The sequence below is a fragment of the Danio rerio genome, chromosome 15, assembly GCF_049306965.1.
Source record: "Danio rerio strain Tuebingen ecotype United States chromosome 15, GRCz12tu, whole genome shotgun sequence".
Classification (NCBI taxonomy): Eukaryota; Metazoa; Chordata; class Actinopteri; order Cypriniformes; family Danionidae; genus Danio; species Danio rerio.
In genome coordinates this window covers 20,223,640-20,250,816 of record NC_133190.1, presented here as the reverse complement: position 1 = coordinate 20,250,816, position 27,177 = coordinate 20,223,640, and the positions used below count along the sequence as shown (strand labels likewise).

Below are 27,177 nucleotides of genomic sequence, written 5' to 3'. Positions count from 1 at the left end.
CTAGGAAATACTTTTTAGTGTCATTTAGACAGTGATAATGGTCACAAAATGTCCATAGAGGTGGTTGTAAAGAGATAAACAACACTTGAGGTCAGGTCAAGACCTTATTCCCTTAACTGACGGTTATTGCTAATAAAAATAACTTGACACTTTTGCCCACAGACAAACGCTTCATGCAGTAAAAAGCAAGCAAAAAGATACAAAAAGAAAGGAAGGGAATAGAAAAGAAAAAAAGAAAAAAAAGAAAAGAAAAGAAAAAAGTTTCTCTCGTATCCACCGAGGCCTACTGACAACTGCTTCTTTGCATTGAGAACGTACAGTAGTTTGCATTAGAGAATCCTGTTGTCATTAACCATAAGCATCTCATTCACAATGCATTCTCAATTTGAAGGAAGATCTGTCTTCTCACACAAGGCCAAAGTAAGTATTATTTTTAACTTTGTCTTTTTCCCCTAAATAATAAGCCTTTTCCGGAGGCTGTTTTAAATATGAATGAGTGTATGAGAAAAAAAAAAGAAATCCCACTTGTCAACATGTGCTGCATTGAACTAATTACATGACAGAACTTTACAAGCAGATGTATTTAGTTATTTGTTATAAAAAGCTGTTCCTTGTTTTTGTTGCTGAGCTGTGTGATTGTTTGTGTAATAATTGAGTGAAGTGAGTTGAGAAAAGGAACATGATGAGCTCGAGTGGTCAGTGAAGCTCAAAGTGTGTGCAGGTGTTTCCTTTAAACACTAATAAATCAACTAGCGCCGCAGTTTCAGATGCTTACAGCACTTCTCAGCAGCCTAATTTTAAACTCAGATTTGAACAACAGCATCCTAGAAAGGAACTACATGTACTTACTGTAGCAATGTTTATATAAATTATACATTTACTGTTGTAAATTTCATGAAATTTGTAACTGAGAGTATACCAATAGAGATGCAGTATCAGTTTTTAAAAAGAAAAATCCATTGTTAAAATAAATGTCAGATAAATGAAAAATTATTTAAATCATGTGTCAATAGTCAAATCAATAAGACAAGTACAATTTGTGCTTAGTTATATTTAAAAACTGTTAAATAAACTAAAAAGAGTCTAAAAAGTATCAAATAAAATTGTAAAAGTACACATAAAAAGTCTAACAAAAATACAATCAAAGTAAATGTAGTTTTTAATTGCTTAAGCAATATACAATATTAGCACAAGTAAAAAAATGAACACTAATAAAATATAATGCAAATAAACGAAAAACTAAATAAAATAATAAAAAATAGTGTTAAATTATAAATGTTATAAAATAACATTATAATTATAATTATATATACATATATAATTATAAAAAATGTATGAAAATCAAAATAAATTAATTTAGCATTTAAATAAATAATTAAATTAAATGTAAAAAAATAAAACAAAATTGTTTTTAAAATAATCATTTTAATCATTTAATTTAATAATTATGATTTTATAAGAGATTTTAAATAAAATTAACATAAAACAAAATTAACAAAATCAATGTAATTTATTTGATAAAATGAGTTCATATGAATAAAAATAAATTAATAAAAAATTAAATGAAAATCAAAATGAACCAATTTTGGGTTTAAATAAATAAATAAATGAAATATAACAAAAAAAAATTAAAACAAAATTTTGTTAACAATTAGAATTTTAATAAATTAATTTAATAATTATTATTTTATTAGAGATTTTAAATAAACTAAATATAAATACAATTAACAAAATCAATTTAATGAATTTAATTTAAATAAATGAAATTAAATTAATTAAACATTTTTAGAAAATCTAAATGAATCAATTTGTTGTTTAAATAAATAATTAAATGAAATAAAAATATATGAAAACAACATTTAAATAAAATATAATGAATTCATTAAAAAAAAGAAAAAAATTATATATAAAAAAAAACGTTTTGATGCAATTTGGTCAATTCATTACTGAACATCACAAAAAAAAAAAAAAAAAAAACAGAATCAACCATTTGTTTGCTGCAGACTGTATGAAGAGGTATTGACCACTTAAGACGCTCATGTTTCACTTGATTTTAGAGAATCAACTTGTAACTTTCCAAAAAGTGCCAAGCTGAAACTTAAAATTCTTCTAGTGGTACAAAATTAGTGCGGCTTCTTCCTTTTGCGGTGACATCACTTGAAACTGTTGCTTTTATAAGGCAGCCCACTGAAGCAATTATCAGATGATCTCAGGAAGAAAAAAGAAAAGACTTTTGACCAGATATTAAACATTGTTGCATATCAGATGGGAAAATGTAAGTACAATTTCTAGATAAATAAACTATAGATTTACACATTTGACGTGTATTTTGATGCTGTATGCAAGATTCGTATTTATCGTAGGATAAATAATTAATGTACTGCAAAATGTACTGCAAAAGCTTGATGCATCATTTTTTTTTTTTAATTCAATTCAGAACAGGTGATTTATTCCACATTGATCATTGCAGTTTTGCAAGGCTATCTGTTCTGTAAAGTGACACGATTAATTTGCCTTTTACATTCAGACCGATATTTGCATGTTTGCAAGATGCAATAGTGGTTTATAATACCTCTTTGCCAGCTGTATTATACAGGTACCTCAGTTTTTACATTAAAAGTGTAAAGTAGCTGCTGCCATCAAGACAAGCACAGTAAGACTGAATGACTCTTGAATAGAGGCCTGTTATTTGGCCATTTGACCATAAAACCTCTAAATGATTTTTATTATTATTTTTTTTGTCGTCTGGCTTAAAAACCAATATTCAAAAATAATGAAGTATGATGTTATACTGTGTGATATTTATGAGATTTTATCAGAAACATCAGCTTAAAGCATACAGTTGAAGTCAAAATTAATAGCCCCTTTTGATTTTTTTTTTCTAAATGTTTCCCAAATTATGTTTAACAGGGCAAGATATTTTCACAGTATGTCTGATAATATTTTTTTTCTTCAGGATAAAGTCTTATTTGTTTTATTTTGGCAAGAATAATAGCAGTTTTAATTAAAAAAATAAATAAATAAAATTTCAATAGTCTAGCAAACTATCATTATACAATAACTTGTCTAATTACTCTAACCTGCCTAGTTAACCTTATTAACCTTTAAGCCTTTAAATGTCACTTTAAGCTGTATATAAGTGTCTTGAAAAATATCTAGTCAAATAATATACTGTCATCATGACAAAAAAAATAATTCAGTTATTAAAAATGAGTTATTAAAACTATTATGTCCAAAAAATCTGTTGAAAAAAAATCTGTTGAACAGAATTTGGGTGAACAATAATAATGGGCTAATAATTTTGACTTCAACTGTATATAAGTACACACCTCACAAATCTTTTTAATTCATATTTTTGATTGGAAGCTATACAATATTATATTTGTGCATATACATTAGATTAGTCAGGACTGAAGCCAAATCTGGAGCTTATCTCACAAAAAAAAAAAAACTTATGATAACAGTCTAAAAACCAGAACAGCCATATTTATGTTATATAAAAATATTAAATACAAATTTAAAAAAGAGGAGGAAAAATTGACATTTTGGTTGTAATTTTTTTTGCAATATATTTTTTTATTTAATTGTATTATCTTTCAATTTCTAAATATGTTTGGTGACTAAAATATTTTAATAAATATATACGTTTAATAAATCTATTTTGTTTAAATGCACCAAAATAAATTGCTCATATTTACTGAGAAATAGATAAAAATATTCATTGTCAAAATGGGGTGTACTCAATTATGCTGAACACCGGATAACATTATACCATTAATATGTAATCATAAGTAAAATATTATCAATGATAAGTATTCTACTTAAATAATAATAAGTATAAAATAAAATCATTTCAGGTAACTGGCAAGATATTGTATATTTTTCATTTTTTTATTTAGTTGATGAAGTATTAAATAAAAGTGTATTTTTATGTAATAATAATAATAATAATAATAATAATAATAATTATTATTATTATTATTATTATTATTATTGTTGTTATTGTTTTATTTTTATATTTACTTTATAAATAAATTTACATTTAATTAATTTATATAATAATAATAATTTATTTTATATTCTATTTATTTTACAAATATTTATTTTATTTATTACATTTCAACAACAGCTTAAGAATCATAGTTATAATAAAGTAACACTGGGGATTTAACAGACTACTATTATGTAATGGCGTGAGAATAACATATTTAAAATATAAAAGCAAACATTAATAAAACATAATATTATTAATGAATATTATACTGATATCATTATTTCAGAATATAATATTTAAAAACCCTTTTCCCTAGTAACTACTATAAAATATTTAAAATATAAAAAACATTTACGAGAATAAAACATAATGTTCTTATGTAATATTATACTGATATTATCATTATTTAAATATACTGTTAAAACATAACATTTAAATCTCTTTTCCTGCTATTGCCAAATCAGTACAAGTAGTAGAAAAAATACCAAAATAACACTGATTTTAAAAGATTTCAATTCAAAGCTTAAAGGATAAGATAAATAAAGATTACTGGAGTATGTTGAAGTATTTGAGTATGTTATATTTTTAACATTAAAATGTCATTAATATTCACACTAAACACACTATGTTCAATAAATCATGTCATGCGTGGCATTTCTTTGGACATTCTGCTTGAACTCGTGAGGTCAAGTGCACAGGATTCAAGAGTAAGAGTTATTACTGCTGATAGAACTCTCTGGAAATTTGAGAGCCATTTCAGAAAGCAGGCGGACTGTGGAGTGGCTTAAACTCGATATGCAAAACTGTTGAATTGCCCTCCTTCTGAAAGAAAAGCCTTTACAGCTGCGCAGCTTCCTCTTTCTGGGCTTTTTAAAGCGTGCTGTGCTTGAATTGCACAACTGCACAGGCCTCTTTACAATCATCTTTACATATTAGAGCACGACTTCTCAGTTCTCAGCAAATGCCCAAAACTCTGTTTGATTCTGTTGGAAATGCACCAATTGTATCTGTTCTGTGAGAGCATTTGCTGAAAGGATTGTTTTATTGTTTGCATTGTGACATTAATTAAAGATAAAAGGCCTGACGGGTTGTTTTGTTAGCGTTATAGAGGGTTACAGGTGGTTAGTAGTCGGCCTGTTCTAACAGAGACTGTGAACGTGTGATGAATGATGCAGAACAGGTTCATTACTGATTCATTATTTGGTGATTAAACATTGAGACTTTAGCCTTAAGAAGTAACAGTTGTGCATTAACGGGGTGTGGAGGTGTATGAGACTTTTATACAAACAACGTTCAGAAAAGACTTAAGGCGATATCATATTTTCACATTAAACATCACATTGAAGCATGAGTGACTCACTGAGCGCTTGAATCCTGAGTCATGAATCAGTTCTCCAGGGAGTCGTTCATTAATTGAGCAAATTTTGCTTGATTTGAACAACTGGAGATTTTGTTTTATGTGTGATTTTTAGGCTTCTGTTGGTATCAAATTTTCTTGCAGTGATTTAGCTTGTAATGCGGTATATATGGTATTATTATGGTATTGACACAAGGACCAAAAACAGTTAATTCCTTCATTCATTCATTTTCTTTTCAGCTTAGTCCCTTTATTAATCAGGGGACACTGCAGAATAAACTGTCAACATATCCAGGATATGTTTTAAACAGCACATGCCCTTCCAGCCGCAACACTGGGAAACATCCATACACTCTTGCATTCACACACATACCCTACGGCTAATTTAGTTTCTTCCATTCACCTACTGTATAACACATGTATTTAGACTGTAGAGGAAACCCACACAAGCACAGGGAGAACATGCAAACTTCACACAGAAATGCCAACTGACCTAGCTAGGGCTCGAACCAGCGACCTTCTTACTGTGAGGTGATCGTATTACCCACTGTGCCACCGTGACATCAGAAAAAATTTAGCAAATAATTTAACAGGTATAATAAAAAAATAACTTGGTTTATATTTATATATATATATATATTTGGAACCCCCTGAGAATCAGGTTCTTGATCCAAGGGGTCTACGACGTTCTTCCCAGCCCATCGATCCTGTACATATGGGGCAGAGTAGAGACATGCCTGCTGTTTTCCAAGCCAGGGACAATAGAACATACTTTGAGCAGCTGTTCCAAGGCACTAGGTGAAAGTCGGTATCGATGGAGACACAATCAGGTCCTTAAATCCATTGCTGAGGCAATTAGCAAGGGGATCAAGGACAGTCGATACCGCCAAGTCACGGCCAAGGTCATTCAGTTCATCAATGAAGGACAAAGGCCAGAGAGAACAGCAAAGAGCTGCTCTGCTGGGTTGCTCTCCGCGGCCCGAGACTGGGTGATGACAGTTGATCTTGAGAGGCAGCTAAAGATTCCACCACACATCACCCAGTCTACGTTGAGACCTGAAATAATCTTGGTCTCTGAGGCCACAAAGCAATTAATCCTGCTGGAGCTGACGGTGCCCTGGGAGGAGAGGATGGAGGAGGCTCAGGAGAGAAAGGGGTGAAAATATCAGGAGCTAGTGGAGCAATGTAGGGCGAATGGATGGAGGACCAGGTGCATGCCAGTGGAAGTGGGCAGTAGGGGATTTGCCAGCTACACCCTGAGCAAGGCCTATGGTACACTGGGAATAACAGGCACAAACCGAAGAAGAGCCCTAAGCAACAACGTGGAAGCAGCGGAAAAAGCATCCAGATGGCTCTGGTTGAAGAGGGGGGAACAGTGGGGGCAGTAGCATGCCACTTGGACACAGGCCGGGGTCTGATCAACCTCGGTCGGGTCGCCTGGAGGAGAGTGTCTGTTGCAAGACCAGAAACACCCTGTGAGCCCAGGAAACAACACTGATGATGTGTCCATGGTTGTGCATCAGGAGATGTTTCTGTAACATATATATATATGTATGTATATATATATATATATATATATATATATATATATATATATATATATATATATATATATATATATATATATATATATATATATTTGGACTATGGAGGAATTCGGAGCACACTGGAAAACATGCAAACTCCACAGAAACGGCAACTGGCCCAGCTGAGGGTCAAATAAGCGACCTTCTTGCTGCTTGCTGTGAGGCGACAGTACTAAGCACTGAGCCACCAAATGTTTACAGAACAAACCACTGTTATCCAATAATTTGCATAATAATCTATTAATGTTAGCATAATAACCTAGTTAAGTCTTTAAATTACACTTTAAGTTGAATGATATCTTGCAAAACATGAATAATATTAATTGCAAAATAATAAAAAAGAATTATCCATCTTTAAAAGACCTATCGGGCAGTATACTCGGGCATTCTGTCTAACTGGGGAAACATCAAATTCTCCAAAACTGCTTGCCAAGCTTACCATTGAATTTCATTTTAGGAATTACTAATAATATTGGTAAATCAATAAACAACTTTCTCTTTAGTTTAATTTCTAAACATCCAAATGGCACAAAATTTGCAGAAACTCTTGTCTGGTCCATGCCCCTCCCCTAGAATATTGTCAGTGTCTTGGGATAGATGATTGGCTCCTGTAGACTGGACTTTATTCACCATATTGACTGTTACACTTTTCCCTATTCAAAAAGATATGAGTGACATGTCTTGTGTATAGTCTTTGGTAAAACATATGCTGGATAAGTTGGCGGTGACCCCTGATTAATAAAGAACCGAAGGAAAATGAATGAATCAGTTAAGCAACACTTTAAAACATTTTTATAAAGAATTAATATATTAAGGAATGGTCATTTTGACTTCAGCTGTGCGTTTAGAGTAAATAAAGGTTTCAAACAAAAAATTACAAAATGACAATAAAGTACAATAGGTAACACTTTAGGTAAGTCTCATTAGTAAACATTAGTGAATGGTTTTTAAAATTAACATTGCGAAATATATACACTGTAAAACCCAAAACATTAAGGTATAACTCAAACCATTTGAGGAAACCGATTGCAACAAACCATTTAGGTTTGAAAACGAATCCTAATGAGTACTGTGAACTTAATCCATTTGAGTAAATTAAGCAATTTGAGCACAGTAAAACCCAGTGAATGAAGAGAACTCAAACCAATTGAGTCCTGTAAAACCCAACAAGTTAAGGCAACTTAAACCGTTTGAGGAAACTGATTGCAACAAACCATTTGAATTAAAAACAAATCTACATGAGTACTGTGAACTTACTCCATTTAAGTTCAAGTAATGAGGTATTTAATTAATTCATTACCTTCAACACTGAGTTCAAAACTCTTTTCAAATGAGTAAAGTTAACATTCAGTCATTTTTAAGTAAACTACACTCATATCATTTGATAAAGTTGACTGTTGGTTTTTACAGTGTATGTTACAAATTAATAAAATACAACTGAATATTACTCATCAATAACTTAATCAATTAAATTATTATAAATCATTAACCAAACCCTAATGAACAAACTTAATGAATAAAAAATATCTACAAATCATCAGATTTTTAAAATTATAGGCCAGATTGAAATGTAAAAGGGTTAAAATGTCGAAATGTAAAGTGCCCATAATATCAATATTGTGCATGATACATTATAGCAGAGGATCCCAAACTTTTCAGCCTGCAACCCCCAAACTTACAATGCCAGAGACTCACGACTCCCAATATTTTCTGACGTGGTCATAAATATTTAAACCTTGCACACACAACGGTGCACACATCAGTAATTCATCAGGCCCAAGTCTTTCCATCATTTATTTTTGTTCAGTTGTGGCCTGTATTTATTTTTAATGTACATGAGTGCCGTAAAGGTGTCAGAAACGTTAACCTGCTGCCATAAAATCATCAAATTAAAGCTGTGTCTTTAATATAACATAATCAGTCGCAAAAAATTCAAAAGGCTAATGGCTTTTCATTTTGGATGTTGTTTCCCGACCCCCACATTTGAACCACTGCATTATAGTGAAATATTGAGTTATTGAAAATTAGCACATGTCTAGTGTGTATTTAATGCATGCAGTAGGAGGACAGTTAAGTGGCAATCATACATCACCTAAAAATCCCACCTCCTTTAGCACACAGTCTCAGTGCAGGCAGATGTTTAAGGGGATCCATAACTCACCAAGACCTATCAGCATAATTTATCCAGAACCTGCCTACTCATGTAAAAGGCACTTCTACACTTTGACAAGAAACACTTTATTACTCACACCTTGCTAGTACCGGCTTGGACTCACTTTTGCCTTAATATCTTCATGCCATAGATTAAAAAGGGTTTTGAAACTTGAGGATTCCCACACTGAGCCAAATGTCAAGTTTTCTGACATTTACCTGACTTTTACTGACTAAAAAAGCAGTTTCCTTGGCCAATTCAGCTTATTTTTACCTAAAAGCAACACGGACAATGTAACATAATGTGTAAAGGCTTCCATTAATTTTTAGCCAGACAAAACAGCTTAGTATTGGGGTGATTTTTTTACTTTTTTTATTATTATTTTTTTGAATGTATTGTCATAAACATTTTAACAAACTAATTAGAAGTCTAACACAATTGTGGAAGAGATTACTTAAAAAATCATGTGAATAATTAATAGCAAAAGCAACCAGTTGTTTTGTTGAGCACTATAGCAGAGACAAGACAATGTTATATTTTAGGTAGGTATATGGTCTGATGATTGCAGTTGACTTAAGTGTTTGCTGGTCATCAAGTAGTCACTAAAAATATACACTGCAGCAATAGACAAAATGTGAAACGACACAATAATAAATAAAAACAATTAAAATAAATAAATTAAAAGCACAGTATAGGAAAATTACTGCTGCTGGTTATAAAGAAACTTAGTCAGCAACAATATTCAGGGAAACTACAAATTTTAAACAATGTTCATTTGGCACTAGTGTGCACAAAGTGTGCTAAGAAAGAAAGCTGCTTTTTGAGAGAGGCCTCCCTAGAAAATGATGTAAAAATATTGTGTTTATCATTCTGACAAATATAAGCAGAAATAATTGGCCATGTCCAATTGATTAAATGCATTGTTCGATGATTGTCTTAAATGTAGAAAATGTAAAAAGTATTACAGTAAAGTCCTATTATCTGGACAATATCCATCATGTTTTGGACTTCTGCCTTTACATCCCCATGAAAGTTATTGACATCCCAATCTTAATCTGTATTGCTTAACATGGAGTTGATCTCTTGGCAGCTGTACCTTGCAGGCAAAGGATGTCAACATGACATCATATTGACATTGTACCCCAACGTACACTTTCAAACAAAATCTAAAATCAATCAAATATCAGTGTAATTTAAGGTCGTCATTGGACGTCAAAATAACGTTGTCCTTAGATGCTGGCCAGACATTGAATTTTTGTCACCTGACGTCATGATCTAAAGCTAACCTAATATTGACATCTTCTGATGTTGTATGCCTGCTAGGATAACATCTTAAACTCTTCAGGGAAGACATTTTTAGGATTTGCAAATTCAAAAATGTAATTATCAAATTAAATTTGATTTCTTTATTAAATTGCTAAAAAACTTTAATTAATTCTTAAAGTAAGACCATTTCTGTTCATTGCTGTCGGGCTAATATCGCTGCTGGTTTACACCAAATTGTTTTTTTAAGTGAAAAAGCTGTTGAGATTGTAACACTGTTTTACTATAAATGCCACATTATAAAATTAGCCTTCTTTAAAAAGTGCTTATGCAATTATTTCATTTATTTACCATTATTTTTAATGTTTGTGTGAACTCATGCATATACAGATTTACGATATAGATTTTCATTTTTTAGTTCTTCGTGTCATCTTGTGGCCTTTTAATTTACATCTTTTATATGACAAGAATATTTGACATCTTCAAAAGTAATGTACAAAAGCAGTTCCAGCAGGATAATATACAGTATTACCATTATACAAGTTATTAACTTTAAAATGTTCAATTCAATTCCTGAAACATCCCATTTTTACATGTATGCGAACCATGCCTTCTGGTTATTTACAGTAAATGTATCTTGCAGCAAATGGTCTCTTGTGGTCTTGCTCTGACAATTTTCCAGTAAAGTCATTCCGATTATTTTCCTGATATTTTCTGGTATCACTGTGTGAAAGGGGCTTATGAGTTATATCCCTTCAGAAACTAGTGGAACCCCACTGATACTTCCTTGGAAAGTTCACACAGAGCTTCCTAATATGGAAAGACAAGTGTAAGAATTTGCTTAAGGGTTTAAAATGTCAGTTGTGATGCTGTTAGTTTCAAGACCTACCATCACAACCATATACTGTACATTTACAGCTGAAGGCAAAAAACTGTTTGCCCTCCTGTAAAGTTTACATTATTTTTTAAGTGCTGTTTAATAGAGAGAAATTGTTGTTGTTGCCTTCGTTTTAATTTTTTTTGTTCAACATAATAGTTTTCTTATACCTCATTTCTCATGTCTTTGCCATGATGAGAGTACATAATATTTTACTTCTTATTTTATAACATACAGTCATTGGCCACTTTATTAAGTACATGTTACTAGTACCAGGTTGGACCCACTTTTGCTCTTAAAACTGCCTTAATCCTTCGTGGCATAGATTCAACAAGGTACTGGAAATATTCCTCAGAGATTTTGGTCCATATTGGCATAATAGCATCACAGTTGCTGCAGATTTGTTGGCTGCACATCCATGATGTGAAACTCCTGTTCTACCACATCTCAAAGCTGCTATATTGGATTGAGATCTGGTGACTGTGGAGGCCATTTGAGTACAGTGAACTCATTGTCATGTTCAAGAAACCAGTCTGAGATGATTCACGCTTTATGATAAGGTGCGTTATCCTGCTGAATAAAGCCATCAGAAGATGGGTACACTGGTCATAAAGGGATGGACAAGGTAAACAACAATACTCTGTAGACTGTGGTGTGGACATGATGCTCAATTGGTAATAAGCCACCACCACCACCACCCTGAACTGTTCATACAAGGCAGGATGGATCTATGCTTTCATGTTGTTGATGCCAAATTCTGACCTTGCCATTCAAATGCCGCAGCAGAAATCAAGACTCATCAAACCAGGAAATGTTTTTACCATTGTCTGTTGTCCAATTTTGGTGAGCCTGTGTGAATTGTGGGCTCAGTTTCCTGTTTTTAGCTGACAGAAGTGGCACCCAGTGTGGTCTTCTGCTGCTGTAGCCCATCTGCCTTAAGGTTGGACGTGGACCTTGGTTGTAATAAGTGGTTATTTGAGTTACTGTTTCCTTTCAGCTCAAACTAGTCTAGCCATTCACCTCAGACCTCTGGCATCAACAAGGCATTTGCGCCCACAGAACTGACGCTCACTGAATATTTTCTCTTTTTCGGACAATTCTCTGTAATCCCTAAAGATGGTTGCGCATGAAAATCCCAGTAGATCAGCAGTTTCTGAAATACTCAGACCAACAACCATGCCATGTTTAAAGTCACTTCAACCTTTCTTCCCCATTCTAATGCTCGGTTTGAACTGCAGCAGATTGTCTTGACCATGTCTGAATGCCTAAGCGCATTGACTTGCTGCCTTGTGATTGGCTGATTAGAAATTTGCGTTAATGAGCAGTTGGACAGGTGTACCTAATAAAGTGGCCGGTGAGTCTACTAGTTTTCAGCAAGTACATTTAAAGTCAGTTTAAAGGCTTTTGATTAATTAAGTTAACTAGGCAAATTAAGCACAATAGTGGTTTGTTCTGTAGCCAACTGAAGAAAAAAAATCTAAACCTAATAGATAAACTGTTAAGGAAAAAAATACATTTAATCCTGCCAAACTCAAAGATATAAGAAATATATTTTTTTGGAAGAACAAAATATTATAGAAAATATTGTGGAAAACATTGCTTTGTTAAACATCACTAGTAAAATAACATTAACATAAGTGCTAATAGTTTTGCCTTCAACTGTATATCAACATATAAGAGAAAAATGGTACATTGTGACACAAGAAAATACTATTTAATGCAGTACTTTTGTCAAACTGGCTACATTACTAGAATAGAATAGGAAATGGATTTGTATACTTATTTCTGCTAAAAAGCAGAGTTCACTCAGATTTACCATGTCTTCTCTAATTTTCATTAATGGCCTAGAGTGTGCAAGAAAGCAAGAGTTTGAGCGATTATTCTCTTACGGTAGCTTTGTACTCTAGCTTACACTACACAAAAAAGTCAAAAGATCCTAATAAAAGAGGTATTTGTTGAGTGACTGAAACTTTCAACACTTTCTACCACACCTTGTTTGACTTGGCACAAATGAGAAATCCGTACATGTCTCAAAGGAGCTTTAAAGTGCAAGAGAAGCATTTGTTTTGTACATTTGTCATGAGGCGAGTTGGTATCTGTCACGTGTGTTCATGATGTGTGTGTTTTTTTTTTTGGACAGTAGTGTCAGAGGCACCCACATCCAAGCCGTACCAGGGAGTGAGAGTGAAAGACCCGGTGAAGGAGCTGTTGCGAAGAAAAAGAGGAAATGCTGCCAGATCCACAGCAACAGTAGGAACACATGTGAACCCACACACACTCCAAAAAACACATCATTGATATCAGAAAATAGACCATTAACTGTATCTCACTCATTATTTATTCAAATCTTAGCCTTTTTTATTTTTCAGAATTTCCGTATGTAATGAATTCATTGCATATACTGTCAAAATATCTGCAATTAGCAGATTTTTGTATTTTGTGATTTTTATTTCTGCATTTGGGTGTTTATTGTTTATTTTTCCCCATTTATTCAAGCTTTTGGGTTGCATTATAGGACTTTGATATTTTTTTCAAAACATTTAGCACTGAAAATCTTTAATAGTGATTTTTATTAACACTTTTAATAGTTTAAAGTGGTTTATTGTCTAGGTTGTTTTTGTATATCATCATACAAAAAGTTTGTAATAAACTGCCAGTATATTTTCTGTCATTTCTTTTCTAATTCAATTTATCTTTGCTTCTACAGCACTTTTAAAATGTAGAATGTGTCAAAGCAGCTTAACATAGAAGTTCCAATAAATTGAAACTGGATTATTCCAGTTTAGTTCAGTGTGGTTTAAATTTCACTGCTAAAAGTCCAAACACTAAAGAGCAAATCCAGTGATGCACAACTCCACAAGTCCAAAACCAAACAAGCCAGAGGCGACAGTGGCGAGGAACAAACTTCACTTTTCGAACTATTTACAGACGTATTTCTCTATATATTATTTTTTTATACAATATATTATTTCAAACTACTCAAATAAACGTCACTTTGTTAAACTGTAGAGTTAAATTTTAACACTAAAAGTCAACAGAGCAGAGATCAAGATACCATAATGCAATTCACAAATGTAAATAAACGGAAAGCACTTGTAAATCACTAAATATGGAAACAGATATTTTTTACAGTATAGGTGGTATATCCAAATGTGAGGCTACTTATTAAAGAAAGCATGGGTTTTAATCTTTATATTATGTAGTGTCTCAGTTTGGATTTGCAACATTTTGTGACATGTTTTCTGGAGGCCAAATTTTGGTCTAAAAGTGGCAATAAGACCATCACAAAAGTTTCAATGGTTTCCACTACAAATACAATTAAAAACCATTAGAAAGCATCCAATTCTAACCATCAAAACCTTTATATTTACCTTTATATATGTTTTGGGACATTCCATTGGGATTTATTGGTTTAACATGCCAAAAACCCAACATGAACATAAAATTTTCCATTAAAACTCATACAATTTTCATTGTAAACATTAAAATCAGTGCAAATGATATTATAGCTTCTGTCATATTTTCAGCAGGGAGAGAACTTGAGTGAAAGTATAGATACTCTAATAAAACATTACTCCTGCAAAAGTTCTACCGCAATTAATAATAAGTCAAGTGTGCGACCAAATGAAAAAGAAAAAATATTTTTATTAGATCATATTCTGTATATAAAAAGTAGAAAAACAATATATGTGTATATGTGTGCCGACAAATATATACACAATGTAAAAACTTCATAGAAGAAACATCCAGGCATATTAAGATTTATATCCATTAGAGTTCGTTTTGCCCATGAGTCCATGTCTGAGTCATTTAATTTAATGTATCTACTGATACCGGAAACCGATACGATACTTCTATAATACACATTATATAATATATTATATAATTATTATTGTTTTTTTAATTTCAAAAAATAAATAAAACTTTTGGACTTTAGGGCAACAGAAAATATAAAAATAATAATAATAATACAAAAACAAATAGCTCCTCAATCTATACCCAGTAGGCAATCCCAAGTTTACATGTCTTACAGTTTGCTATGGAAATGTTGCCATCATCAACTTGGACATCCCTAATTTCTATTTTGTGCTCCAGCAATAAGGAGGATGCACAGACATTAAATTGTATTAACATTAAAATGATAGTTTTCAGTCCTGACCCATTTCAATGGTTTCAGACACTTGATTGCTGTTTTACAATTCACAGACTAAATATGATTTGCACTTACAACAAATAACAAGTCTTACGGCTTATTAAGTATAACTGCATTTTTCGAATCAGTTAATAATTAACTGGAGATCAACTTTGATCTTTTTAATTGATAAATCGTTTACTTGAAATTTGTTTTATAAACGGATCATTGCAATCAGATCAGTCCAACATACAAAAGAATTGTTCCGAGTGGTTTGTAAAGCATTTTCTCCACTACAAAATAATAATTTACTTTGCTTCATGTATAAAATGCAATGAGTTTGGATTTAATTTCTTAATTCCTCTTAACTTGGATTTCATTTTTTTTAATTAAAAAATAAAACATTTTTGAACACTAGAAGATCTTTATTTTTTGAGGTATGCTATAAAATATTTCAGATTCTCATTTAACACGCTTCCTTAATTAATTTTTACAATAAAACCAAAATCAAGTGTAGTGTAAACTATGATTTAAAACAATCATTGTTTAAAACAGTCAAAATATGGTCAACCAGTTGGTAGAGCAGGCACTAAAGGGATAATGAAGAAAAAATTTGTCTGAGGAGTGGTCATGAGCAATGGTGTCAGGAATCAAGAGTAATTTTCCATGCTTTTGTTTGACACTTATCTAATTTAATGCTTTAAAAACTGCTATTAGCTCAAAACCGACTTTTAGACACCAGCGAATTATATACTGAGAATAATCTGTGATCAGTTATGAACTATAACTTCCAAGCAATTGAATGATCAAAATAATTACTAGCACCATAGTTTTTTTTGACTCAACCCTCTCTTCAAAATATTTCTTTAATTTTTAAATATATTGTCTGGGTTTGGGTTTATTAGTCACTAGTTTATTAGTCCAGTCAAGTTCGCAATTTTTGATGTTTTATAACATGCTTCTTAAAGCCCATACTTTTGCTCATCCAACATTTCATTTACATTTTTACAGTAAATCCACAATACCTGCTTAATTATGTGTAATAAATGGGTCTAAAAATTAGATTGATGTCACTTAATTGCATTTGTTACAAGAGGTGTGGACTCAAGTTAGTGACTTGCGATTTGACTCGGACCTGTTTTGAAGTCCCAAATTTGAGAAGATTTGGAACTTGCCTGGAGACTTGTCTAACTTGACTAGGGACTAGACTTGAATTGTAAAGATTTAAGATTTTCTTGTGACTTGCAGAATTATTACTTTTTTTACAATGACAAACACAATTCAGGTCACAGCTCTCCAAACACTGACTGTATAACAGACTCCAAGAGAACCCATTACAAAACTTACAATAGGATTGCGAAAGACTGCAAAATCAACGTCAGATTCAATTTTACAAGGCATTACTAAATGCAGAAAGGCAGGCTCTCCAAACTCCAAGGGGATTTTGGCCTTATATAATCCAGGTGTTTTTCCATGACAGTTAAACTATTCCCCCACACAGCCAGAGGGGTTGGGCATATAGGGCCTATGCAAATCCATTTGTTGATCTGCCAAGAGGCTTGCCTACCAACCTTCTATTTTTTTCTTGACAACACATTGAAAGCATAAACATACTCAATGGCCTCTTTCTCACATTAAACTCTCATAGAAAAAGATGATGTGAACTCTGTTAAATGTCTTTACCAGACTCTTTTGTCATTTTCCATCGTAAGGATGCTCTCTAGGCTGATCAGTTATTGCTTCTCCAATGGACCTCCACCATGAACAAGAGCTGGACATGCTCTTATCTTATCTGTTACTTCAGGGCGAGCTATTATCTGTAAAGCAGCCCCTCCATGTGCTTTCTGCCATTTCTTTCATCACCTCTCACTGTAAGGAGATGAGGGTTTTAAAGCAGATCTGCCATTGTTAAGCTGGGGGCCGCAGTAAGAAATGCCTTGATCCAATCTACCAGGTGAAGGTCTTAGACGGAAGAGACAGAAGTCCCAATAATCAGTTTAAGTGGAGTTTAAGTGGAACCACTTGCCCTGACATGTACATAATTTTGCAAAGGGATCGCATTGTGCTACCTTAATTGTTTGGGATTTGTAGTGCAAAAATGATAGGGTAATGTACCGGCAGTTGGTCATTATTATTGGTAAATAAATCCCCAGAGCACAATTGTCTTATGCTGCAAGGGTATATTTGAGTATGAATAGCTAAAAATAGTTATATTCCATAAGTCTAAATGATTGATTTTAATTTTAGGCCAAGTAGAATATAAGAAAAGATGATCTTCCTTAAAGAAATTTGTCATGACTGTGAATATATCAATAGTTTTGCTGAAATATGTATGGCTGGACGACTTTCAATTTTTGAACCCTCAGATTAAATAGTTGTATCTCTGCCAATTATAATCCTTTCACAAAAATCCATAAATCAATGGAAAGTTTATTTATTCAACTTTCAGATTCCCAATATTAACACTTTAAAGTGGGTTTGTGATCCATGGTCACAAATGAACTTACTGGATACAGGTTGACCCATTTATTAGATGTCAGATTACAAGAAATACATGCATACTTGGACACAAAATGACTGATTTGCATCTAAATTTGTTCTGTGTTGAACGAAGGCTAAGGCTTTGTTGTTTCTGGACAATGCTCACTGAGATCTCAAACCCGATTGTAAACAAGGCTTGACATTCTCCTGAGGTTGTCTTTAGTAACTGCAGCCTGAGGGTAGAATACTTGTAATATTTGTCTATGTAAAGTATCAAGAAGTTAATGTGTAATAAAATATATATCAAACAAATGACACAAACACTTTAGATTTTAAACACTGCTTTGGATTTCACTTATAACGCATGTGTCGCATATATCAACTTTCATTCTTAGAGGACAATGAAATATGGTTAAGTAATTTAATTTGCTTGTGACAAATAAGCTCATCTGTAACATCAAGGCCATTTTGGTGGGTGGAGGATAAAGATGATTCCAAGAGCCCACACGCAGGCGGCTGAGCAGAACCTTGATTTTTTTGGTGAATGATTTTGGTATATAAATTGCCTCTTTGCATGCTAATCTAAAATGTAAGAACCCTTCTGTGCCAAGAGTGAGTGTTTATCCCCTTAAGACATTTGCAGGTTGCTCAGAAATGCAGCACTTTACAGACCACTTCTGAACTTTGTTCATCATTAAGAGAGAGAGAGCAATTCTCAAGAGGTGAGATAAGCCAACATCAGGGTTCCCAAAAAAGATATATGGCCATCCAATGACATGTAAAAATATACATTTTCATTTGTTTGTTGTCTATAAAATTTGGTTTCAAAAATTTTATTGTAGGTTGTAATCTTAAGTTTAAGGTGTTTTATTATTATTATTATTATTATTATTATTATTATTATTATTATTATTATTATTATTATTATTATTATTATTATTTTAGAATGTTTCATTTTCAAAGTGGATTGTGAAGTGTTTGAAAGGAATAGGGCATAGTGGTGAAAACTCAAACTCATAGTGATAAAACACAATCAGTCAGTGCTTCTGACAGCTCTAGAGGTGTAGTTCCAACCACAGAAGATTGAGATGCAGCTTGCAAATGCTCTTTGGTTGATGGATTAGGGAAATGCAGAATCGCTGAACTATGTTTACAATGATGGAACTGGCAGTGTTAGTTGACTCATAACAGTTTTGGGAAATGAACCCCTGAAAGATAGCTAACGTTAGTCGCCCAATTAGTCAAAAATGCATATTTTTTTTAGTCCATGATTTGTCTTATGATTCTTTCAAGAGTTCACACTTAGCTGATGATTGATAATCAAGCTTGTTTGGCGTGTTGTGCCGGGAGCGAGCCCTGAGCTTACAGGATCCTTGAGCCCTGGGCTACCTCCTGTTGCAGGGCGAGAGGGGAGTTTGAGCTCAGTTAGATCTCAATGACTCCCCCTCCTGCTTATTGTAGCTAAGTGTCAAATGTGGATGCTAAGAAGGTGTACTCAAAGCTTGGCTAAAAATATTTTGGATTAATTGTTTTGGGTGCTTGTTTTTGTACTTGAGGAGGAAACCGGAGGACCCGGGGAAAACCCACGTGAGCACGGGGAGAATGAGCAAAACTCAGAAAAGTCGCCTGGTTTGGAAGGGAATTAAATCAGGGGCATTCTTGCTGTGAGGCAACAGCGCTAATCACTAGCCACCAAGCCTGTTTGAAAGGAGGGAAAGTATTGGGTTGATAGGGAGAGGGGTTTCTTCAAAACAAAGATATTGAGATGAGAAAAGTCTTGTTATTTATAATGAGTTAAGGATCGTCTGATAGGATCATTAGTCATGAGCTAAAGTTGGAACAGCTGTAAACAATTATAAACATGTGATCCTCTCGAAATTTGTTTATACATAAACTTCACAAAGTAAAAAAATATATATATATTAATTCTCTCAGTTATTCACCCTGATGTTTGTCTGCTGGCTGAAAGTTTTAACAATCAAATTAAAATATGAAAATGATAAAGTTTCACTTATTGCACAACTCAGTCCTTTCAGCACAAACTCTCTGAACTGATGATCAATTCCAACAGCAATGTTGAACTGACTGACCTTGAACTTTGTGCATTTGTCTTTTGTGGTTGACAAGCTATTTTTGGGGGAACTTGAATGAGTCAAAATCACATAATCAATAATATTGTTGAAATCACAAATCACAAGTTTGCAATGAAAAACTTTTAACTGGCAACCCAACTTTACTATTGTCACTGCCTTTGCAGGGCCAACCCTTAGTTAAATCCCCACCTACGATTCAGGTATGGAAACCTTGCAAACTCCACACAGAAACACCAACTGACCCAGCCGAGGCTCGAACCAGCGACATTCTTGCTGTGAGGTGACAGCACTACCTACTGCGCCACTGCGTCACCATTTTAAACTTTTATTTAATCTTTACAATGCAAATTCAATTAGGTCCACTTTATTTGGTAACCAAGCAAAAAATGTTGTAAAGCAAGTCTCTTATATAATATATCTACTAAAAGACAGAAAATATTACTTTACAAACTTTATTGTAAATAATATGAATATTTTCATATTAGTCAGTAATATAAGAAAAAAATATTTAAAAACTGAATAAATATAAGTTTACACACATTTCTTCAAGTAAATTAAACAGAATCAATGATGTGCTAAAAATCTGCCGAAATCTGTGGAATTCTGCATCCACAGATCCTGTGTGGGTCTACTGATGACTTACAAAACAGTATATCACACACAAAACATGCCGTTTTTGTTCACAAACAACCAAGCAGAGGCTGGGCAACCCTACAAAACCTTAATTCATTTAAAATGATCAGAAATCACACAGCTAATAAATCATATCAAATAGCTCAGCTCTGTGCAAAGAAAACCAAGCATCTAGTGTCCTTGTAATGCAGTATCACACACTGGGGGAACAACAAAACAAAAACAAAATTAAAGAAAGAAAAGGAGGTGAAAGAAAAAAACAATTAGTCGACCCCAAAGGTCTTTCCCATCCTTTTAACCAGATTACCAGCTCAATGTGTGGATCAGCTCAAGTGTCACCCAAATCCACTGCTTCAAACAAATCGTCCACCCACACCTATAATTTTCTCTGAAATATATCCACAGCTGATCGCCACATGAATTCACTTTATTATATTTATATTATATTTATATAATTTATATTAAAAATAAAAACAAAACATGTTCATGTTCATATTTTAAAGAAATTAATATTTGCATATTTTAATCATTGTTCTGATAATTGATGACTGATCTGCACATGACCATAATGGGTGAGGCAGTGGCGCAGTAGGTAGTGCTGTTGCCTCACAGCAAGAAGGTCGCTGGGTTGCTGGTTCGAACCTTGGCTCAGTTGGCATTTCTGTGTGGAGTTTGCATGTTCTCCATGCCTTTGCGTGGGTTTCCATTTAGCTGATAATAAATAAAGCATAATTTGCATGCTGTCCTGGTAGAGAGCCCTGAGCGTGTAGCATCCTCGAGCCCAGGGCTCCCTCCCGTTAGAGAGGGGAGTTCGAGCTCAGGTAGGTCTTGAGAACTCCCCTGCTTGTCGCTGTGTAAGGTGTAAACTAAGGTTGTCCTGGGTGATAATTTGGTTTAGTCGATTGCTATGGTGTATGTTTTTGGACGGTGGGAGGAAACCGGGTAACCCAGGGGAAACCCACACGAACATGGGGAGAACATGGAAACTCCGCACATAAACACCAACTGACCTGATAGGAGGTTGGACCAGTGGTGTTCTTGGTGTGAGGCAACAGTGCTAGCCACTTGGCCACCGTGTTGCCCTATCGAAAAAGAAAGGGGTGGGAAGTAAGGGTAGAAGGGGGAAAAGCTTTGAGACGAAGATAACTGGAGTGAAAAACTCTGGTTATTTATAATGCTTCTGTATTCATCTAATAGGGCGGATTACAGAGCTAATGAGGTGCCAGCCATGTTGATCATAAGCATGTGCTCTTCTCGAAATTAGTTTATAAATAAACCACACTTATTTTAATTTCCACTGTCAGAAAAATAGCTAATTTTCCTGTACCATTTTTGGGACCCTTTCACAAGGCTACCTAGCACAAAATTATGGTATCAAAAGGGTGAAACTAGAATCCCTGCTGAATGCTACTGTATGATTTACAGAGAATCATCATTTGAGCATGCTGCTATCCATTGGAAGATGAAGAAGCACCACTTTTTTAAAACAGCTGAAACATAACACCAAAATGAGCTTAATACAGTTTGTGATGCCGCACAACAATGAACCATAAACCAACAGAATCTGCTGTATGTCCTCTATTATGTCTAAACAGAAAGTGTGTGTATATAAAAGAGTTTGAGGGTGTTTTCCAGTTCTTGGTTCACAACTCTTAAGGCATATGGCCAAGTAATTGGTGGTTTATTTCACTGTGGCGATTTCGCAAAAGGAAAGTGGGTGTAATCCAAATAACTAGCCTGTCACAAAATGTCTCTTAATGCAATCTTCTCCCAAAGCACAAATAACTATAATGATAGACAAAATGAATGTGCGTTGTTCGTGTGTTAAACATTCGGTTCACTGAATCTGTCTTCATTTCCATTCTAGGTCATGGTTCCCAGCAACACTTTGCAGTCCTGCACACTTGCTGGTAAGTAGCATACAATTTTTTTCTCTCTCTTTGATCAACACAACATATTTTCCATGCTCTCATTCCTCTCTAATAGGGACTTCCACATTTGCAGAAGTCCCCCAGAGTGGTCTTAATGATTCGGTAGTGGACGTCAGCGGACTCTGCACAGGCTGGATTGCCCAGACCACCAGCACAACTGCTCTCCAGCCTTTGAGCCACTGGACTCCACCAGACTGTCAACACCACGACCCTGCCATTCCATCCCACGCTGACATGTATGTCCAGCCGATCTGTCCTGGTTACACTGTGGTGGGTTCTTCCCCCATGCTGACGTTTGCACACGCACCTCTCTTCACCAACCTTGCGGTGAGCCAAAGACTGACACCAAGCCACAACTTCTGTTTCATTGCCTGAAGATGTTTACTAGACACTTCTCTTGTTCCCTATTAGACGGTGAGCACTTCCAGCTCAGTCCTGCCGCAGGTGGAGGTCCCGGACTCCTCCTTGACCTACATTCCTTGGGCTCAGCCTTTATCCACCATCCCTGGCCCTGTCATGCAGGCCTCTTCAGCTCTGTCAGCCCCTCAGCTCTTTCCAGTGCCCCTGACCTTGCCAGTCCTCTCGCCAGAACCTGAACCTCCACAGGTGGAGCCTCAGCAGGCCCCTGAGGGCACGCTGGCCCTTGAGAAACTGTTGGAAGACAATGAGGTCCACAAAGAAAGCTATATCTGCAATTCCTCGCTGTTTGCTGAGGACATTTAGCATATGTGTACATTAGCACTCTTTTCACGCAGCTTCTAATGACCATTGTAAAATTTCAGACAACAGAGTTGTTTAAATAACCCTTTTTCAATTAAAAAAAGATCATTTTATTTGAGGGCCTGAAAATGCAAGTGAAGTTTATTTATAAACTAATTTCGAAAGGATCCCATGATTATGATTGACCACAGCTGGTCCTGCATTAGCTAATGCATGATTCACCAATCAGATGATTCCTATCTCACTATAAATAACTAGAGTTTCTTAGCTCAGTTTTCTTTGTCTTGAGGAATTCCCCCCTTGCACCCCCACCCCTCCTCCCTTTTCCTTGATAATAATAATAATATATTTTATTTGTAATGCACTTTTATTAGACTCAAAATGATACAAGGCAAAATACTAACAATACAAGGCAAAATATCAACAATAGCAGAAACACCACAACCATAAAAAGATGCAATAAAGCAATAAGAATATGAACCATCGGATATAAAAAAGTTAACAAAAAGGTTATCCTAGAGTAGCACGGTGGCCCACTGGTTAGCACTGTTGCCTCACAGCAAGAATGTCACTTTTTTGCTTTTCCTGAACACTTCCGGGATGTACAAGTGGCTCAAACTCGCTCATTTTGAGGCAGGAACTGGCGGATGTGCAACAACTTTAACTATGAGGTAAACACAAAACAAAACTTTCTATCCGGAGCTCCTTCACGGGACTCCACACTTGTAAACAATCGCTTGCGCCATTTGCGCGGCTCTCGGTCCCGCCCAGACTCGTCAGCACTACCAAGCCGACCAATCACAGAGCTTACGCTACGCGTCGTTGCGACGTGTAGTTACATTTTTTGAGAGGTGCACGTCAGTGACGGCGATGGCCACGGCGAAGGGCTATGCGTCAGCGCCGTAGCATACGTCGACGTTTGACGCAGAAGTATAAATCAGCCTTAAGTGTGAACTCTTGAAACATTATTCATGCGCAGAAATCATGCGCATGCATCATAGGCATTTTTGGTTTAGTTTTTCAGACAAGTGCATCCAGAATTTCATTTGAATTTTTTTATTTTTTTTTGTTTTTAGTAAATTGGTGTCATGCAAATACATACTAAAAGCAGCTCCAAAGTCCTCTAAAAAGCAATGCTCTGGCAAATTGAACATACACTATATATACACAAAGTTTTATAAACAATAAAATAATAACTTGACTTCTAGTTGATGATTTGGTATCAGAAGTGGCTTATATGAAAGGCAAAGGCCTCTTAATTACACTTATTTTACCAAAATAAAATATATGATCATGCCTTGATTTTTAATCATTTAATTAGGACGGTAAGGTCTAACTTTGCTTAGATAAAAGTCTTGTCACTTGACAGAAATAATGTACAGTATAGAATATAAAGTCATGGTGCAGTGGAAAAAGAATGAATATTGTGTATGACTCCCATGAGCTTGGAGGACTGCATCCATACATCTCTGTAATGACTCAAATAACTTATTAATAAAGTCATCTGGAATGGCAAAGAAAGCGGACTCCCAGGGTTCATCAAGATTCTTTGGATTCATCTACAATGCCTTCTCCTTCATCTTACCCCAGACATGCTCAATAATGTTCATTCCTGGGAACTGGGCTGGCCATTCCTGGAGCACTTAGACTTTGCACTTTGCTTTCAGGAACTTTGATGTGGAGGCTGAAGTATGAGGAGCACTTAATTGCTGAAGAATTTGTGATGTACCTCTCCTGTGGTTTGTAATGTAATGGGCAGCACAAATGTCTTGATACCTCAGGCTGTTGATGCCATCCACTCCGCAGATCTCTTGCCAGCCTCATACTGATTGTAACCCCAAAACATGATTTTTCTGTCACAAAATTTCTGAGAATCTTGGGTCCATGCGGGTTTCAATGGGTGTTCTGCAGTATTTGTGATGATTGGGATGCAGTTCCACAGATTATTCATCTTCAAAAAGTCTACCAAAGTCGGCCACTTTTCTAAATGAACAACTAGAAGTCAAGTTATTATTTGTTGCCTGACTTTTGTCAGGTAGTGTATTTTATCTATCTTTTTACAAAGCAATTACACGGCTAATGTGGCACAGGAATGCCTCTGAAGTGACAGTTATCTGTCTTTACACAGACTATTCATTGTTGCTTAGATGTGGCATAAATTCATTTAAACAACTATTTTAACTGGATTTTGTAATACTAAGAATATTTTTTAGAATAGCTTTTTACAGGGTGTCTGCCAAGTCTTAAATGTCTTAAATTTAAAAAAAAAAAAAAAAATTTTAGCCCTTGAAAAGTCTTAAAATCACTTAAATATTGTGTTGTAGGTCTAAAATCATGTTAAACAGGTCTTAATTATCCTGTCCAAGTAAAGCTACCCAATCCCCAAAACTTTTTGTGAAGTTTCACAGAGTAATTTCGAGAGGAGCTCGTGATATAATTGACTGCAGCTGGCCACTAATCTACACCCATTAGCTAGCCAATCAGATTGATCCAAACTCGCTATAAGTGGCCTAGTTAGAACTAATCCCTTATCTTTGTTTTTTCGAAGAACCACCTGATCTCGTGCTCCCCTCACATGCTCTATGGACCAGGCGGGAGCCCTGGGCTCAACTATCTCCGAGCTCAGGGTTCTCTCCCGAGACAGCATGCCAAACCTGCTAACTTGCTGACAGTTGTCAAACAATATCTAAGTGTGAACTCTTGAAATATTTGTTTTTATTGCAAAGAGATACAATTCACAACAGCTGTTAGAGATGTTTACAGCAAATTGTCCTAATTAAATTCCCTAAGCAGGGAAAGAAAACAAAGGCAACACATCTCTTTATATGTTCTTCCATTAATACAAAAAATTTACTGATCTAACTGGGCATTAGAAACAATCCTTAGTGTATAACCCTGTGTAAGTCTAAAATTTCATTCAAAATGGTCTTAAAAGGGTCTCATAAAATTGTAAATTTGACTTAAAGAAACCTGCAGAAACCCTGTTTTTAGCGCTTTTCACCTGAGTAAAGAAACAGCAGCCTTAAGTTGTTTGAAAATGCCTGTTGATACATTCTTTAATATGTCATTATTAACTTACTTAATCAGTTCAGTTGTGTATATAAACTGCAAAGAATATTTTGCAATATTTAGCTGGGATGTATACATGGCCTGTAATATGTCAAATTTACTCAAGAGACAGATGTGGAGTGTTTTACGCAGCATTTTGGCAGCACTTATAAAAAATGAATTCTGGAGAAAATGCCTCTGGGAACAGCTGTAAAATGATGGATTAAAATACATTTAGCCTGATAAGTGCAACTGCATTTTAAAGAGATAGAGAGAGGGGGGTAAAGGTTGTGGAGAATCTTGTAACCTGATTCCATTGGTATAAATGTCAACATTTGTGAAGTGATCTTCCTACTATGCCGTTCATTAAAATGTCAGTTAGACTTGGAGAAATCCCCTTCAAATGTTATCATTTTATCTACCCATGTCCTTAACCTGCAGGCTCAGTTGTCTCACAAGTTAACACCTTCCTTAATGATGTTTAAACAAGGGTCTGCTTTGCACAAACCCTAACATGAAATCTGCTTTTCTAGAGCTTCTGTATATGACATATCCTTGTCAAACGGGTATGGCAATAAAGCAAACGTGCATCTGTGCAAGTGTGTGCGATTTTATCTGTGATCTTGGGGGTTGTGTGTATGGTACAGGGGTATGACTGATGTATTTATATTACTCTTAAACACATTCTTGCCACAAAACGGTTTGCACTAGTAACAATCGCAGTGTTTCGTGAGCATGCAAGAAGACTGCACTGAAGTTCAACAGCATGATTTAACATGTTATCATGCCTAACATGTTTTAGCATACCAAATAGCACATGTAAGTCTGCGAGGTGTATTTTAAAATACACAGCACCTTATCTACAAAGCATCTGCTGTGTAGAAAAGGTTAATAAATGTGTTTTACATAC

The 27,177-nt window shown here is 34.7% G+C and overlaps 1 protein-coding gene across 20 annotated transcripts; it reads left to right on the top strand.

Annotated features, from left to right (window-relative positions):
- Positions 1 to 295: 295 nt before the first annotated feature.
- pou2af1 (POU class 2 homeobox associating factor 1) lies at positions 296 to 26,862 on the top strand. Of its 20 annotated transcripts, none has more exons than XR_012390745.1 (7): positions 377 to 420; positions 2,180 to 2,275; positions 13,370 to 13,479; positions 22,436 to 22,478; positions 22,555 to 22,826; positions 22,911 to 23,994; positions 24,148 to 26,862. XR_012390745.1 is itself a non-coding variant. In XM_073923522.1 (6 exons), exons 2-6 carry the CDS (start codon positions 2,266 to 2,268, stop codon positions 23,220 to 23,222), a joined length of 729 nt encoding a protein of 242 aa, XP_073779623.1. In that variant the 5' UTR covers positions 366 to 420; positions 2,180 to 2,265; the 3' UTR covers positions 23,223 to 26,862. The 20 variants fall into 20 exon arrangements, 6 of the variants coding, with proteins under 6 accessions (XP_073779624.1, XP_073779623.1, XP_073779625.1 ...); XR_012390748.1 differs by lacking the exon at positions 377 to 420 and having other exon boundaries at positions 1,866 to 2,275; positions 24,148 to 24,391; positions 25,227 to 26,862; XR_012390757.1 differs by lacking the exon at positions 2,180 to 2,275 and having other exon boundaries at positions 296 to 420; positions 22,911 to 23,944; positions 24,105 to 26,862.
- Positions 26,863 to 27,177: the final 315 nt, after the last annotated feature.